This window comes from Sparus aurata, chromosome 2 (genome assembly GCF_900880675.1).
Source record: "Sparus aurata chromosome 2, fSpaAur1.1, whole genome shotgun sequence".
NCBI lineage: Eukaryota > Metazoa > Chordata > Actinopteri > Spariformes > Sparidae > Sparus > Sparus aurata.
In genome coordinates, this window is record NC_044188.1 from 28,694,664 (window position 1) to 28,708,266 (window position 13,603).

General features: G+C 42.9%; 1 protein-coding gene across 2 annotated transcripts; it reads right to left on the minus strand.

Annotated features, from left to right (window-relative positions):
- Nucleotides 1–574: 574 nt before the first annotated feature.
- LOC115596938 (uncharacterized) lies at nt 575–4,898 on the minus strand. Of its 2 annotated transcripts, none has more exons than XM_030442432.1 (9): nt 4,790–4,898; nt 4,597–4,693; nt 3,416–3,526; nt 2,976–3,280; nt 2,101–2,860; nt 1,818–1,997; nt 1,191–1,697; nt 884–1,093; nt 575–761 (listed from the first exon to the last, which is right to left on the minus strand). In XM_030442432.1, exons 1-5 carry the CDS (start codon nt 4,828–4,830, stop codon nt 2,626–2,628), a joined length of 789 nt encoding a protein of 262 aa, XP_030298292.1. In that variant the 5' UTR covers nt 4,831–4,898; the 3' UTR covers nt 575–761; nt 884–1,093; nt 1,191–1,697; nt 1,818–1,997; nt 2,101–2,625. The 2 variants fall into 2 exon arrangements, with proteins under 2 accessions (XP_030298292.1, XP_030298301.1); XM_030442441.1 differs by having other exon boundaries at nt 1,810–1,997.
- Between the last annotated feature and the right edge of the window lie 8,705 nt (nt 4,899–13,603).

Genomic DNA, 13,603 nt, shown 5'->3' on the forward strand with positions numbered 1-13,603 from the left:
AACAACAAATAGACTACATAAAAAATGTGTTGTTATAAAATATGATGTCAAATTTATCATGAAAGGTAGTTTGGCGCTCAAACAGTTGACTATTTTTTTAAACGATGCAAAAAAATATTTATCAGCAGGAAACACAAATGTCAACAATGTTTATTTACATTCATTTTATTTATTTGCATGAAGACCTGTGTCTGTAAACTGTGACTTTGTGACTTTTCTTTGGTAAAAACAAACATTTGACACAGAATGTTTACAAGACCGCATAAATAATATGAATATTTTGTCTTGATAAGTTGTATTATTGTTATCTAAACCAGCATGTTGCCTAAAATATCATTACTCATTATCATTTCAGTATCATTATCAGTCAAATGATCATACAAATTTAAAAACCCAGTTTGTACAGATTAGTTAACTTTAATCCAACAGTTGACAGATCTGCACATTTAAGCACCTTTAGGTGTAAAGGTGTAAATGGGGCTACATATCCTACCGGACTTGTATGAGGATACATACGACTATATGCTTTCACATCTACAAGTTTTCTTATAATGACAAATGAAACATCAGCGTCTTCAGCTGACATTTTTATTGACCCTCAGGAAGGAGTTCTGTTGTCTCTTTCCTTGCAGCAGCAGAGAGTTCCCGGATCAGGACCTTGTTGGGCTCTGGTTGATCTTGCGTTTTGACCGAGAGGAACCACGTGGAGAGAGGTGATGATTCACTGCTGTTGTTCAAGTGAAGACACTGGATATCATTTCCTGCAGGAGGATAATATATGTATTTATTTGTTCAAAAACTACGTTAGATCATTTATAAAATAAATTTAAAAGTTCTTTAGTAAATTAAAACCCATGACAAATATAACAAATGTGTGGCTTACCTCAGTTTGATGATGCCTTTAGGAACAGCATGGTGGAGGGGACTGCAGGTTGCTGGAAGAAGCTGTAGGTGGAGGTGGTGGCTGCAGGTTACTGTCAGAGACTTTAGGTGGGGGCGTGTGTCTGTCTGCACAAATCTGATGAAGGCATTGTGGGTTTTTTTCAGCTGAGGATGGATGTTGGAGGTGGAGGCTTCAGTGGTCTTCCAAAATCTGTGGGTGGAGGCAGAAAAAGGTTACAGGCAGAAGCTGTCAGCAGAAGATCTAATACACTTTGGAGGAGGTGGAGGTTTTGGCCGCAGTTGTCTACCAGAATCTGGTTCCGGGCAGAGGCTTTAGGTGGAGGCTTGTGTTTGTCAGCACTGATCTACTGACTGATGGAGGCAGTAGTATTGGTATATCAATCGAGGATAGAGGTGGAGGTAGAGGCCTCAATGGTCTTCCAGAATCTGTAGGTGGAGGAAACAACAGGTTACTGGCAGAGGATGTAGGCAGAAAGATGGGAGATACTTTAGGTGGAGTCAGAGGTGCAGGTCTCTAGAAGAGGACTCAGTTGGGACTTTAGTTGGAGGACATGGGTTGCAGCAATCTGTCAGAATCCACAGGTGGAGGTTGCAGTGGAGGTTGCTGGCAGAGGCTGTAGGTGGACTTATTGAAATTCTCTGCTAGAATCTGCAGGTGGAGCTGGTGGACGCAGGTTTCTGGCAGAGACTTTAGGTGGAGGCTTGTGTCTGTCTGCACAAATCTACTTTATGGAGGCAGTGTTGTTGTTATTCAGCTGAGGATGGAGGTGGAGGCTTCAGTGGTCTTCCAAAATCTGTGGGTGGAGGAAGACAAAAGGAGACATTCCACTAAGAGAAAAGGTGCAAACAGACAACGGTACAATATAGAAAATCTGTTCTCTGATGAAAAATGCAAAACACAAATACCATTTAACCTTAGGCAGAATCTGCAGGTGGGGGTGGCAGCTGCAGGTTCCTGGAAGAGGTTTTAGGTGAAGGCTTGTGTTGCTCTTGTTGCAACAAATGGACAGATGGAGGCAGCAGGTTTTTTGAGCTGATGGTGGGTGGAGGTGGAGGTGGATGTTGAGGTTGAGGCGTCATTGGTCTTCCAGAATCTGTAGGTGGAGGAAAGAACAGATTACTGGCAGAGACTGAAGGCAGAAAGATGGAAGATACTTTAGGTGGAGTCAGAGGTGCAGGTTTCTAGAAGAGGACTACCTTTGGACTTTAGTTGGAGGACATGGGTTGCAGCGATCTGTCAGAATCCACAGGTGGAGGCTGCAGTGGATGTTGCTGGCAGAGGCTGTAGGTGGAGGCAGGAGTTGGAAGCAGCTGCAGTTGGATGAATCAGGTTGTAGCTGACTACAAGAATTTACAGGCGGAGCTGGCAGTGGATGTTCTTGGCTGAAGATTCGGGTGGAGTATGTCTTTGCAGCTGTCTGCTGTCTGCAGGTGAAGGCTAGAAAAGCAGATGGCTGACGTAGTAAGGCTCGACTTAGATTTAAAAGTGACTGGAGGAGACTTGTAGGTGGAGGATGGAGCCTCTCACTCCAGATGGCTCTCAGAGGTTGTGTCTTGGCAGGTGGCGTAGATGGTGTTCAAGGTGGAGGCTTGATTATTGACGGAGGCTGCATGTACTGATCTCAATGAAGCCGGTTGTGTTGAGGTCTCTAATATTTACAGGCTGGATTTGATCTCATTGAACTGTTATCACAGTGTTAGAGTGAAGCCGCTGCTCTCAGGTCAGTTGGACTTCTTGGCTCTTTTAAGCGGAGGCTGTCCAGGGCTCGGTTCTTCTAAAGTGTCTACATCATAGAGGGGAGGAGAGACTCCAGCCCCGTACGAGACGTCCACGTGTATGAGTCCATCTTGATGGGTTGATGATGTCATGGCGGGGCGGTCCAGTCTCTCCCACAGCCTCCACTTGATACGTCGTCCCAGCTGTAAACTGTACGGACGAACCCGGCCACTCTGGTACCTGTGAGGAGCGGAGGGAACAGAGATGGTGTAAAATGTAATTGAGTGATAGATTTTAAAATCATTTGACAAACGTGACCTGATTGAAAGAGTCAGCATGTTTGACCCAAACGTACCTCAGCAGGTCGTCTACCACTTCATGGTAAACTCTCTGGTAATCTTTCACTGAGTAGTTGTGTATCTTCAGTGGACCGTCACAGTTCACACCAGTGGAGCTCGGCTGGTTGGCAGGTGGGCCGGGGGGCACGTTGGACACCACGGGCAGGTCAGCAGGTGGGATGGTGGGTGGAGGCGCTGGGACCAAACTCTCCCCTGGAACATTAGCAGAAGGTGTAGAAGGACGGGAGGCGGAGCTCTGCTTCCTCTTCCGGGGAAGTTTGGCCTTAGCAGCAGAGTGCTGGGGCCCCGGGGTTAAATTCACCTGGAGGAGGTCAGCAGCACACAAGAGGATGTCAGGCTGGTCACCTTGTTACTTATCAACAGAATACGTTTACACTCTGACAAGAGAAACATCTACATCAGAGGTGAACGTTGTGTTTTCCTCCAGATGTCTAACCTGCTCGTTCCTGCAGCATGGACACTTGCTCCAGGAACCGCGTGCCCGGCGTGCAGAGCTTCTCCTGCGTCTGCTGTAGTCGTGGTCTTGCAGGTGGACGGGAAGGTCACACTGCAACAACACACACACATTCACATGTCACAGTGAGGCTCTGCAGGTGCAGTCATAGCAGCAGGTAGCATTGAATAGACCAGATCTAATTTCTGTAATTGTCCTTTAAAGATGATATTCCTTTTTATGAGTATAGAGGCCTGTTCATCTTTTCAACTAATGGAGCCATACATTTATCTCCCAAAACAAGATAAAATGGATCTTTTCGAGGCTCCAGAGCAACAATTAGCAGCTGGGCCGCTGATAACTCCCATTTCTTGAACTCTCTGTTTAATAAGTTGATGATCAATCGATGGCAACTGTCCTGTTCATGACTCCAGTCACTTCTCATGCAAAGACATTTCACAGACGCATCTTTAAAAAAATAAATAAATCTGAGGATTTACTGTTTTTCTCCACTTTTGTTTTCATAGTTTAAACAGATTTTTGAATTCATTTTGAAGTTTGGACTATTGGTTGGACTAATCAAACATTGTGACAGTGTCTGTACTTCCTGAGATTTTATCAAAACCATCAATCAAAGAAACGACTCGAGAAAATAATCACATTATTCTCCAGTGAAAAAAGTCATTAGCTGCACTCCTTTATAAAATATCTCCAAATGAGCTCTGCTACAACAAACAACATTAACATCCTGCTAACATTAACAGTCATACATGAGGAATTTTAACAATATATTGATGTATAATTCAGTGAAAGCAATTGTTCCAAGTTAATGCACATTCTCCTGATTGTACAAAGATACTTTTACTTATAATAGAGTATTTTTGCAGGATATTTCCACTTGTACTGAAGTAGGACTGAAGGGTCTGACTAGCTTACCTGTCCACCACTGCCTCCCACTACATGATGTACAACATGTCTGCTTCGGCCTGAACAGCTGCTTCATTTCAAAACACTTTAATAACCTTTATTCTTTTCTCTACACTTCATTAGTTTGTGTACTTGAGTCTATTGTCTGTACCATGAGACATGTTACAGTGTTCATCTCAGAGCCTGACGACTTTCATCTGTCAGGCTTCAAAACACACAGAAAACACCATCAGACTGTCAAAGTGTTCAAGTCTCACATGTTCCATGTTGGAGGTCGGTTGTGTGTCAGTTGTCAGTCTCAGTTGTTCGTTCGTTGTCATCCGGAGTGAAAAACTCTTCAGGAGAGACAAAAATCTACACAAATTGACGAGTGAAATCGGTAAAATCTCTCGTGTTGACAGTTTGGGGCTTTGTTTGTTTTTAAATGATGACCTGATAGAAATGATGCACCTGGAGAAAAACACAGCAACCGTGGAATCCTGCACGGCCATTTTGTGCGCGTGTGTTCTACAGTCACAGCTCACCTCTGGATTTAAACCTTCATCCAGTCAACCTGCAAAAGATGAAGTTCAGATCTAACATGAAGAAATGTCCAGCTGTGACTGTGTCCTCTCTCATATCGCCTGACACAAGTTTGTTTCAGTCCTCATAGAAACAGCTCCAAGACAACATTAAGGCTTTTATTTCGACATAGAAACATTTCAGAATCCTTTATTAAATTTTTTTCTCGCACACACACACATGCACACACACACACAGGTGTGTGTGCGCGTGTGTGTGCGGCTCCATTAATAAAATACACACAGGTGACCTGTTGCCCTCTTTGGGATGCAAAATAATGAGAGTCTCCGAACTTGAGATATAGATTGAGTTAAAAAAATGTAATAAACGATTCTGAAATGTTTCTATGTCGAGATAAAAGCCTTCATATGTGGTCCTGTCACAAGGAGCTTTTTCTATCAGGACTGAAACAAACTTGTGTCAGGCGATATGAGAGAGGACACAGTCACAGCTGGACATTTCTTCATGTTAGATCTGGACTTCATCTTTTGCAGGTTGACTGGATGAAGGTTTAAATCCAGAGGTGAGCTGTGACTGTAGAACACACGTGCACAAAATGGCCGTGCAGGATTCCACGGTTGTTGTGTTTTTCTCCAGGTGCATTATTTCTATCAGCTCATCATTTGAAAATAAACAAAGCCCGAATCTGTCAACACGAGAGATTTTACCGATTTCACTCGTCAATTTCTGTAGATTTTTGTTTCTCCTGAAGAGTTTTTCACTCCGGATGACAACGAACAAACAGCTGAGACTGACAACCAACACACAACCGACCTCCAACATGGAACATGTGAGACTTGAACACTTTGACAGTCTGGTGGTGTTTTCTGTGTGTTTTGAAGCCTGACAGATGAAAGTCATCAGGCTCTGAGATGAACACTGTAACATGTCTCATGGTACAGACAATAGACTCAAGTACACAAACTAATGAAGTGCAGGGAAAAGAATAAAGGTTATTAAAGTGTTTGGAAATGAAGCAGCTGTTCAGGCCGAAGCAGACATGTTGTACATCATGTAGTGGGAGGCAGTGGTGGACAGGTAAGCTAGTCAGACCCTTCAGTCCTACTTCAGTACAGGTGGAAATATCCTGCAAAAATGCTCCATTACAATTAAAAATATCTTTGTACAATCAGGAGAATGTGCATTAACTTGGAACAATTGCTTTCACTGAATTGTACATCAATATATTGTTAAAATTCCTCATGTATGACTGTTAATGTAAGCAGGATGTTAATGTTGTTTGTTGTAGCAGAGCTCATTTGGAGATATTTTATAAAGGAGTGCAGCTAATGACTTTTTTCACTGGAGAATAATGTGATTATTTTCTCATGTATGACTGTTAATGTAAGCAGGATGTTAATGTTGTTTGTTGTAGCAGAGCTCATTTGGAGATATTTTATAAAGGAGTGCAGCTAATGACTTTTTTCACTGGAGAATAATGTGATTATTTTCTCGAGTCGTTTCTTTGATTGATGGTTTTGATAAAATCTCAGGAAGTACAGACACTGTCACAATGTTTGATTAGTCCAACCAATAGTCCAAACTTCAAAATAAATTAAAAAATCTGTTTAAACTATGAAAACAAAAGTGGAGAAAAACAGTAAATCCTCAGATTTTTTTTTTTTTAAAGATGCGTCTGTGAAATGTCTTTGCATGAGAAGTGACTGAAGTGATGAACAGGACAGTTGCCATCGATCGATCATCAACTTATTAAACAGAGAGTTCAAGAAATGGGAGTTACCAGCTGCTAATTGTTGCTCCGGAGCCTCGAAAAGATCCATTTTATCTTGTTTTGGGAGATAAATGTATGGCTCCATTAGTTGAAAAGATGAACAGGCCTCTATACTCTTAAAAAGGAATATCATCTTTAAAGGACAATTACAGAAATTAGATCTGGTCTATTCAATGCTACCTGTTGCTATGACTGCACCTGCAAAGCCTCACTGTTACATGTGAATGTGTGTGTGTTGTTGCAGTGTGACCTTCCCGTCCACCTGCGTGACCAAGACTACAGCAGCCGCAGGAGAAGCTCTGCACGCCCGGCACGCGGTTCCTGGAGCAAGTGTCCATGCTGCAGGAACGAGCAGGTTAGACATCTGGAGGAAAACACTACGTTCACCTCTGATGTAGATGTTTCTCTTGTCAGACTGTAAAAGTATTCTGTTGATAAGTAACAAGTTGACCAGCCTGACATCCTCTCGTGTGCTGCTGACCTCCTCCAGGTGAATTTAACCCCGGGGCCCCAGCACTCTGCTCTCCATCCACCATCCCACCTGCTGACCTGCCCGTGGCGTCCAACGTGCCCCCCGGCCCACCTGCTAACCAGCCGAGCTCCACTGGTTTGAACTGTGACGGTCCACTGAAGATACACAACTACTCAAATCTATCACTCAATTACATTTTATACCATTTGTGTTCCCTCCACTCCTCACAGGTACCAGAGCGGCCGGGTTCGTCCATACAGTTTACAGCTGGGACGACGCATCAAGTGGAGGCTGTGGGAGAGACTGGACCGCCCCGCCATGACATCATCAACCCATCAAGATGGACTCACACACGTGGACGTCTCGTACGGGGCTGGAGTCTCTCCTCCCCTCTATGACATAGACACTTTGGAACAACCGAGCCCTGGACAGCCTCCGCTTAAAAGAGCAGAGAAGTCCGACTGACCTGAGAGCAGCGGCTTCACTCTAACACTCTGTGATAACAGTTCAATGAGATCAAATCCAGCCTGTAAATATTAGAGACCTCAACACAACCGGCTTCATTGACATCAGTACATGCAGCCTCCGTCAGTAATCAAGCCTCCACCTCAAACACCATCTACGCCACCTGCCAAGACACAACCTTCTGTAGCCATCTGGAGTGAGAGGCTCCATCCTCCACCTACAAGTCTCCTCCAGTCACTTTTAAATCTAAACCGTGCCTTCTTACTACGTTAGCCATCTGCTTTTCTAGCCTCCACCTGCAGACAGCAGACAGATGCAAAGACATACTCCACCGGAATCTTCAGCCAAGAACATCCACTGCCAGCTCCGCCTGTAAATTCTTGTAGTCACCTACAACCTGATTCATCCAACTGTAGCTGCTTCCAATCCTGCCTCCACCTACAGCCTCTGACAGCAACATCCACTGTAACCTCCACCTGTGGATTCTGACAGATTGCTGCAACCCATGTCCTCCAACTAAAGTCTAAAGGTAGTCCTCTTCTAGAAACCTGCACCTCTGACTCCACCTAAAGTATCTTCCATCTTTCTGCCTACATCCTCTGCCAGTAACCTGTTGTTTCCTCCACCTACAGATTCTGGAAGACCATTGAGGCCTCTACCTCCACCTCCATCCTCAACTGACATACCAATACTGCTGCCTCCATCAGTCAGTAGATCTGTGCTGACAAACACAAGCCTCCTCTTGGGAGCCAAAACACATGCTAAAGTGCCCTCTTGTGAGCCAAAACACACTAAACTGCACCCTTGGCTGGCAAAAATGTGCGCTAAAGTGCCCTCTTGGGAGCCAAAACACACGCTAAAGTGGCCTCTTGGGAGCCAAAACCCACTTAACTGCCCCTTTGGCTGGTTAAAACATGATAAATTGCCCTCTTGAATGGCAAAAACGCACGATAAAGTGCCCCCTTTGACCCCCAAAATGCACGCTAAAGTGCCCTCTTGGGAGCCAAACACACGCTAAAGTGCCCTCTTGGGAGCCAAAACACACGCTAAAGTGCCCTCTTGGGAGCCAAGACACACTTCACTGCACCCTTGGCTGGCAAAAATGCGCGCTACAGTGCCCTCTTGGGGGCCAAAACACACTCTAAAGTGCCCTCTTGGGAGCCAAAACACACTTAACTGCCCCTTTGTCTGGTCTCTTCAGTGGCGAGAACGTGCTGTATTTACCTGTTTTTTTCTTTTTGCTCCGTCCCTTCAAGAAGTCTGTGCATGCCACTGGCGCCAAGTCAAACCGAGCTCAGCCAGGACCTCAGAGAGTGTCTCTCTGAAAGGATAGGGTGAATGCTCCGTACAGCGTGTCACGGTTTCCTGAACCTGTCAAACTCGTCTAACTGTGCCTTCCTTCCCGGTGAGACACTGGAATTTTTAATCGAAAAAATGGTCTGTTGAAGCAGAGACAATGGCTGGATTAGGCAGAAGAATCATCGGGGCAGTGCAGCAGATTTCTCTCCGGGATGTCATCTCTCGGTTTTCAGCTTGGCTCTGTTATGAGGAGCCTCACGGGATGGTTGTTACCATTTACTTTTACGGGCAGCGACTTATTGTGATTCCATCTGTGCACTGCTGAGGCAGATATTCAGCAACGGAGCAGAGCTGCAGAGTGTGATCACAGCCACAGCAGTCACACAGGTGGACTCTGCAGAGATATACTGTACATGTAAACAATCACATGTCTGCAACAACTAAATTACATTTTTACCGATAGTTACTGAAATCAAATCGGACCTTCAACGATGGATGACTTTAGGAGTGTCTTTACTAGACCAGATTGCAAATATCAAAATTAATGTTTTGCCACGCTCATTGCATCCAGTTCACATATTACAACTTCATTTAAAGAAAAATGAAAAAAAAAAACAGGACAATGTAGGAGTGTACAGTTTTATGAGTTGCCCAAAGAGGCCAGTAAAGAGAGGCAATGTGTCTTAGTGACTATTTACAGAATTGCAGCAATTCATTTATTTTAATTCTATTTAATCACGTTTTGAGCAGATTGTAACGGAAAGATAAAGTAAATAAGACCTTCCGTCTCTCTCAGCTGCTTATACAAGCCTGTGGACATTTTGTTCAAGTTGTTTAAAAATTTAGGATTTCTTTGTAAAATACTGCTGCTAACAGAGAGCAACTGTAGCTAACGTTTATAAATCGAGCCTTAAATAATACAAGTACCACTCTCCAGTTAATGTAACCATCATTTGCTGAAACAAGACAGAAGGGAAACCAAAGATATCCTGCCGTGTGAGGTGCAATTTGTCGTCTAGTTCAGTTGAAATGCGGCTGAATAAAAGCTTAGATTTGTGCTGAAGACCAGGAAAACGATTAAATAAACTCAGAGGAGCAGGGAGTGATTTACTGGAAGGTAAGGAGGGTGACTGAAGAGGCAAAGGCCCATGAAGAGACGCGACCAATGCCTGGGCCACGCAGTATTCATACACCTGACTATCGGACAGAGACAGAACAAGTGGCTGTGATTGGTCAAGTGGAAACTGATCACGCGCTCTCTCTCGGAATAGTCTGACCGAGTCGCACGAGAACTGACTTTAGTGAAAAACACAACACATCCTAAAAGTAACAGACAAGACAGAACACAACACTAGGTCGACCAGTAGTTTGTACAATTAGTGTGTTTGCCTGTTGTCTTGTTTGCTTTGTGCCATCCAGAGCGAATCAATTACACAAAAAATAAAAACATAAAACTGTCTATGAGTATGGTTCTGCATATTTCTAACCTTTATCAAAGCTCATTTACATTCATCCACTATTTTTGTTAGACCCTCATCTAAATGTTTTGCACACACATGAGATAACATTTTGTAATCATTGCATTATAAGGTTATGACCTCCGATTGTCCAGTCAAAGTCCATCGTGCTTCATATTACAGACAAACGTCCTGGCAGAGTACAGTCCATTCTAAGAAGGCAGTGTAAAGCATCTCTCTTACATCTTTCCAAAAAAAAGGATGAAAACATCCACAGTTACCTCATCAAATTCTGGTGAAATCAAAAGTTTAGGTGCTCATCCAGCATGGCCCATGGGCAGCAGTCCAGTTTATTGTAACCATAATTTATTATTTCACCATATCTATTAGGCTATAGGCCTATAATATTGAAGTTCATTTAAGACTTTCAACCCTTAATGACCTTATTGGTGTCAGCCTCACACAGCATGCCCCAACACAATTCGCTGATTTCTGCCAATGAAAGAGATCATGACGACAATCAGGCGACGGATAGGGAAAGAGTTAAGAACAGTTTTTGGCCATGATTTCTGGCTGCATTAGGAAATCCACAGATTTTAAACTGTAGGACGTTGTCACCCCACAGTTATATGCCAGAGGCCATAGCGTGCAGATCTCTGTGTTGTCATGCAACATGAATATACACAAAACAAAAACATGTTGTTTGTCCCGCTTTCTGGACGTCACCGGGTTTCCATTTGGTTGGTCTCCTGATGCCCATTTAAATTCCTCACATGGCTGTTGGAGAGTTTTCACAGAGTTATAATCTGAGCTTTGTGGGGGTCCCTAAAATAACCAACCCCAAACTGAGAGAGACAGAGAGAAAGAGAAAGAGAAAGAGAGTGGGGGAGAGAGAGAGAGAGAGAGAGAGAGAGAGAGAGAGAGAGAGAGAGAGCCTGGAATTAGAAGGATCTTGAGTGACCTCTTGTGGTTGGTTCTCACTTCTCTGCTCTTTATGCAAACATATGTACACCACTGGAACAATTGGATAAAACAGGTTTTCACACTAATAAAGAAAACATATTGTTTTGTTTCGAGAACTGTACTCGTTGATGAAATGCAAATATGTTGGTACAACGTAGACGAGAGAAACTGTAACTAATCCCTCTGTATGGATTGAATCCAGCTAGAATTTATGTTTAAATGGCTTAGAAGTATTGGTATTATTTTCGGATCAATCATCCAACTCTATCAGACACCACAGGACACCCCTAAAGGTCTTCAGTCCATTTCTTGATGGATAGATGCTCTGAGGGCACAAGAGTAACTTGCAGGATATAAATCAGGTAGTATGTATATTTTTCTTTGCATTATTTGCACATACCACAAATTATTTCAAATGATTTAACTGAGCTACAGGGAGAAAGGAAACATGATGTTTTAGACGTGTCAAATGTTTAATAAAGAATAAAATTGCTTTCAGCATGTTTGTTAAACCTCAGAGATACACAATGTGCTTCTGTGAGTGATACTGAAAGTAAACTTTATGGGCAGGAAAACTCCACAGAGCACCTTTAATATTGAGTCATTTAATGGGAACGCAAATATAAGGGCTAATTATCTGCTTTAAAAACAATCATTTAAAAAGATGTTGTATATACAGATGTTATTACTGTAACTATTAATGAGACACCATATCAAACAAATTGTTTATTATCATTCATTGACATTAATGACATAATTTGGTTAAATATACGGCCATTACTACCATATTGACCAGGAGGCCCATGACACTGGCGCTATTTGCGAAACACTTCAAATCAAATTGTTTGAGAAATACTCTCAATGAATCTCAGAAACACCTCAGGGATATCGCAGACATGACCAATACTGAGAAACAGAGGATCAGGTGCCATCAACAGAATCAACATGCATTTAAATATTATACATGTGCCTGGGGAGAGCAATCTCAGAGGAGTGTTTCAGGTGAAGGCCAGTAAAGAACATTATCCAGCCTGTCTAAAAGTTGCCTAGAGACCATGTTTTCAAGGATTTAACACAAGAAACAGAGCTGGAGACGCACATAGAATGAAGCAAATCATCAGAAGGCAACATGGGCTGGATGTGCTTGAACTAATGATGCAGACAGTATAAACAGGGTTATTGAGAATAACAAGCCTTCATGAGTAGCACTAAAGGCCTGAGAACAGATTCTGACACATCACGGAATAGATTGTTTCTGTGTATGAGAAGCGGCATCACAGATGACAAGACAATCAGATTTTTCTTCCTTTGAAGGAACAGATCAATGAGAAATCGTAGCATATTAGAAAAATATGCTAAATATGTTCCTACATGCCAAAGGAGATTGCCTAATGAGAAAATAGATCTTGTGATTCAAGATAGCTAAAAAAAACAGATGGCATTCAAATTATAAAGTTAAAGCAATCTGCTGGAGTCACCTGACATTGTTCTCAGTGATTAAAAATGATGATGGATGCATTTCAATCAAGAAATAATGAATTAACCATATTCTCCTATTGGCAATCAGATGGGGGAGTCCTGGGAATGAAGCATCATTATTACAACCCTGATGAGAAAATGCAGCCAATGTGCAGCAAGCCTCATTTCACCACTTCATCTTACCAGTAATAAGTCTGTTGGTGAATCTGCCATCTGTTTGTCTTTCTGTCTCCTAGATACATCACACTGCCTCTGCATGACACTGCAGAGTGAGTCATCACACTGCCAGTGGCACCCTTTCATAGCTCTCAGGTCTATAACAATACAACAACCTATATGTGCAAGTCACATTTATTGACAGAAACAAGTCAGTGTTCATCATGCATGACAGACTTAAGACATTTCAGAAATTACATTTGATTATCTCCTACTATTTCTTCTGCTTAAAACGCCAGATAACTTCATGCATCAGCATTGTCCAGGCTTGCAATCAGAGGGTTGCCAGTTCAAATCTGCTTATTTTGCCCCAGAAAATCTGGATGACAGGTGCTCTTCCTCTGTCCTCGACGACCCCTATGACAATAGATATATCAAATTACATATGAGGGGGTCCGTTTTCACAAAGGACTTTAGTGTCAAGAACATTTTCTTTCAAACAATCCAAATGTTTTGACAGTTGAGTATTCCAGTGGTGCATGTGCCTGCATGTGTGTGTGTGTGTGTGTGTGTGTGTGTGTGTGTGTGTGTGGTGTGTGTGTGTGTGTGTGTGTGTGTGTGTTGACTGGGTGGGGGCTTCGCAAAATTGCAATATCTAGGTCAGAGAAGGCGATTCTCAG

Bases quoted from the DNA above. Each gene is read 5' to 3' on its own strand.
- LOC115596938 (XM_030442432.1), bottom strand. From the start codon at position 4,830: ATGGCCGTGCAGGATTCCACGGTTGCTGTGTTTTTCTCCAG. The intron at 4,694-4,789 runs GTGCATCATTTC...CAATTTGTGTAG, and splicing joins GTTGCTGTGTTTTTCTCCAG to ATTTTTGTCTCTCCTGAAGA. The intron at 2,861-2,975 runs GTACGTTTGGGT...CGCTCCTCACAG, and splicing joins GTGGTAGACGACCTGCTGAG to GTACCAGAGTGGCCGGGTTC.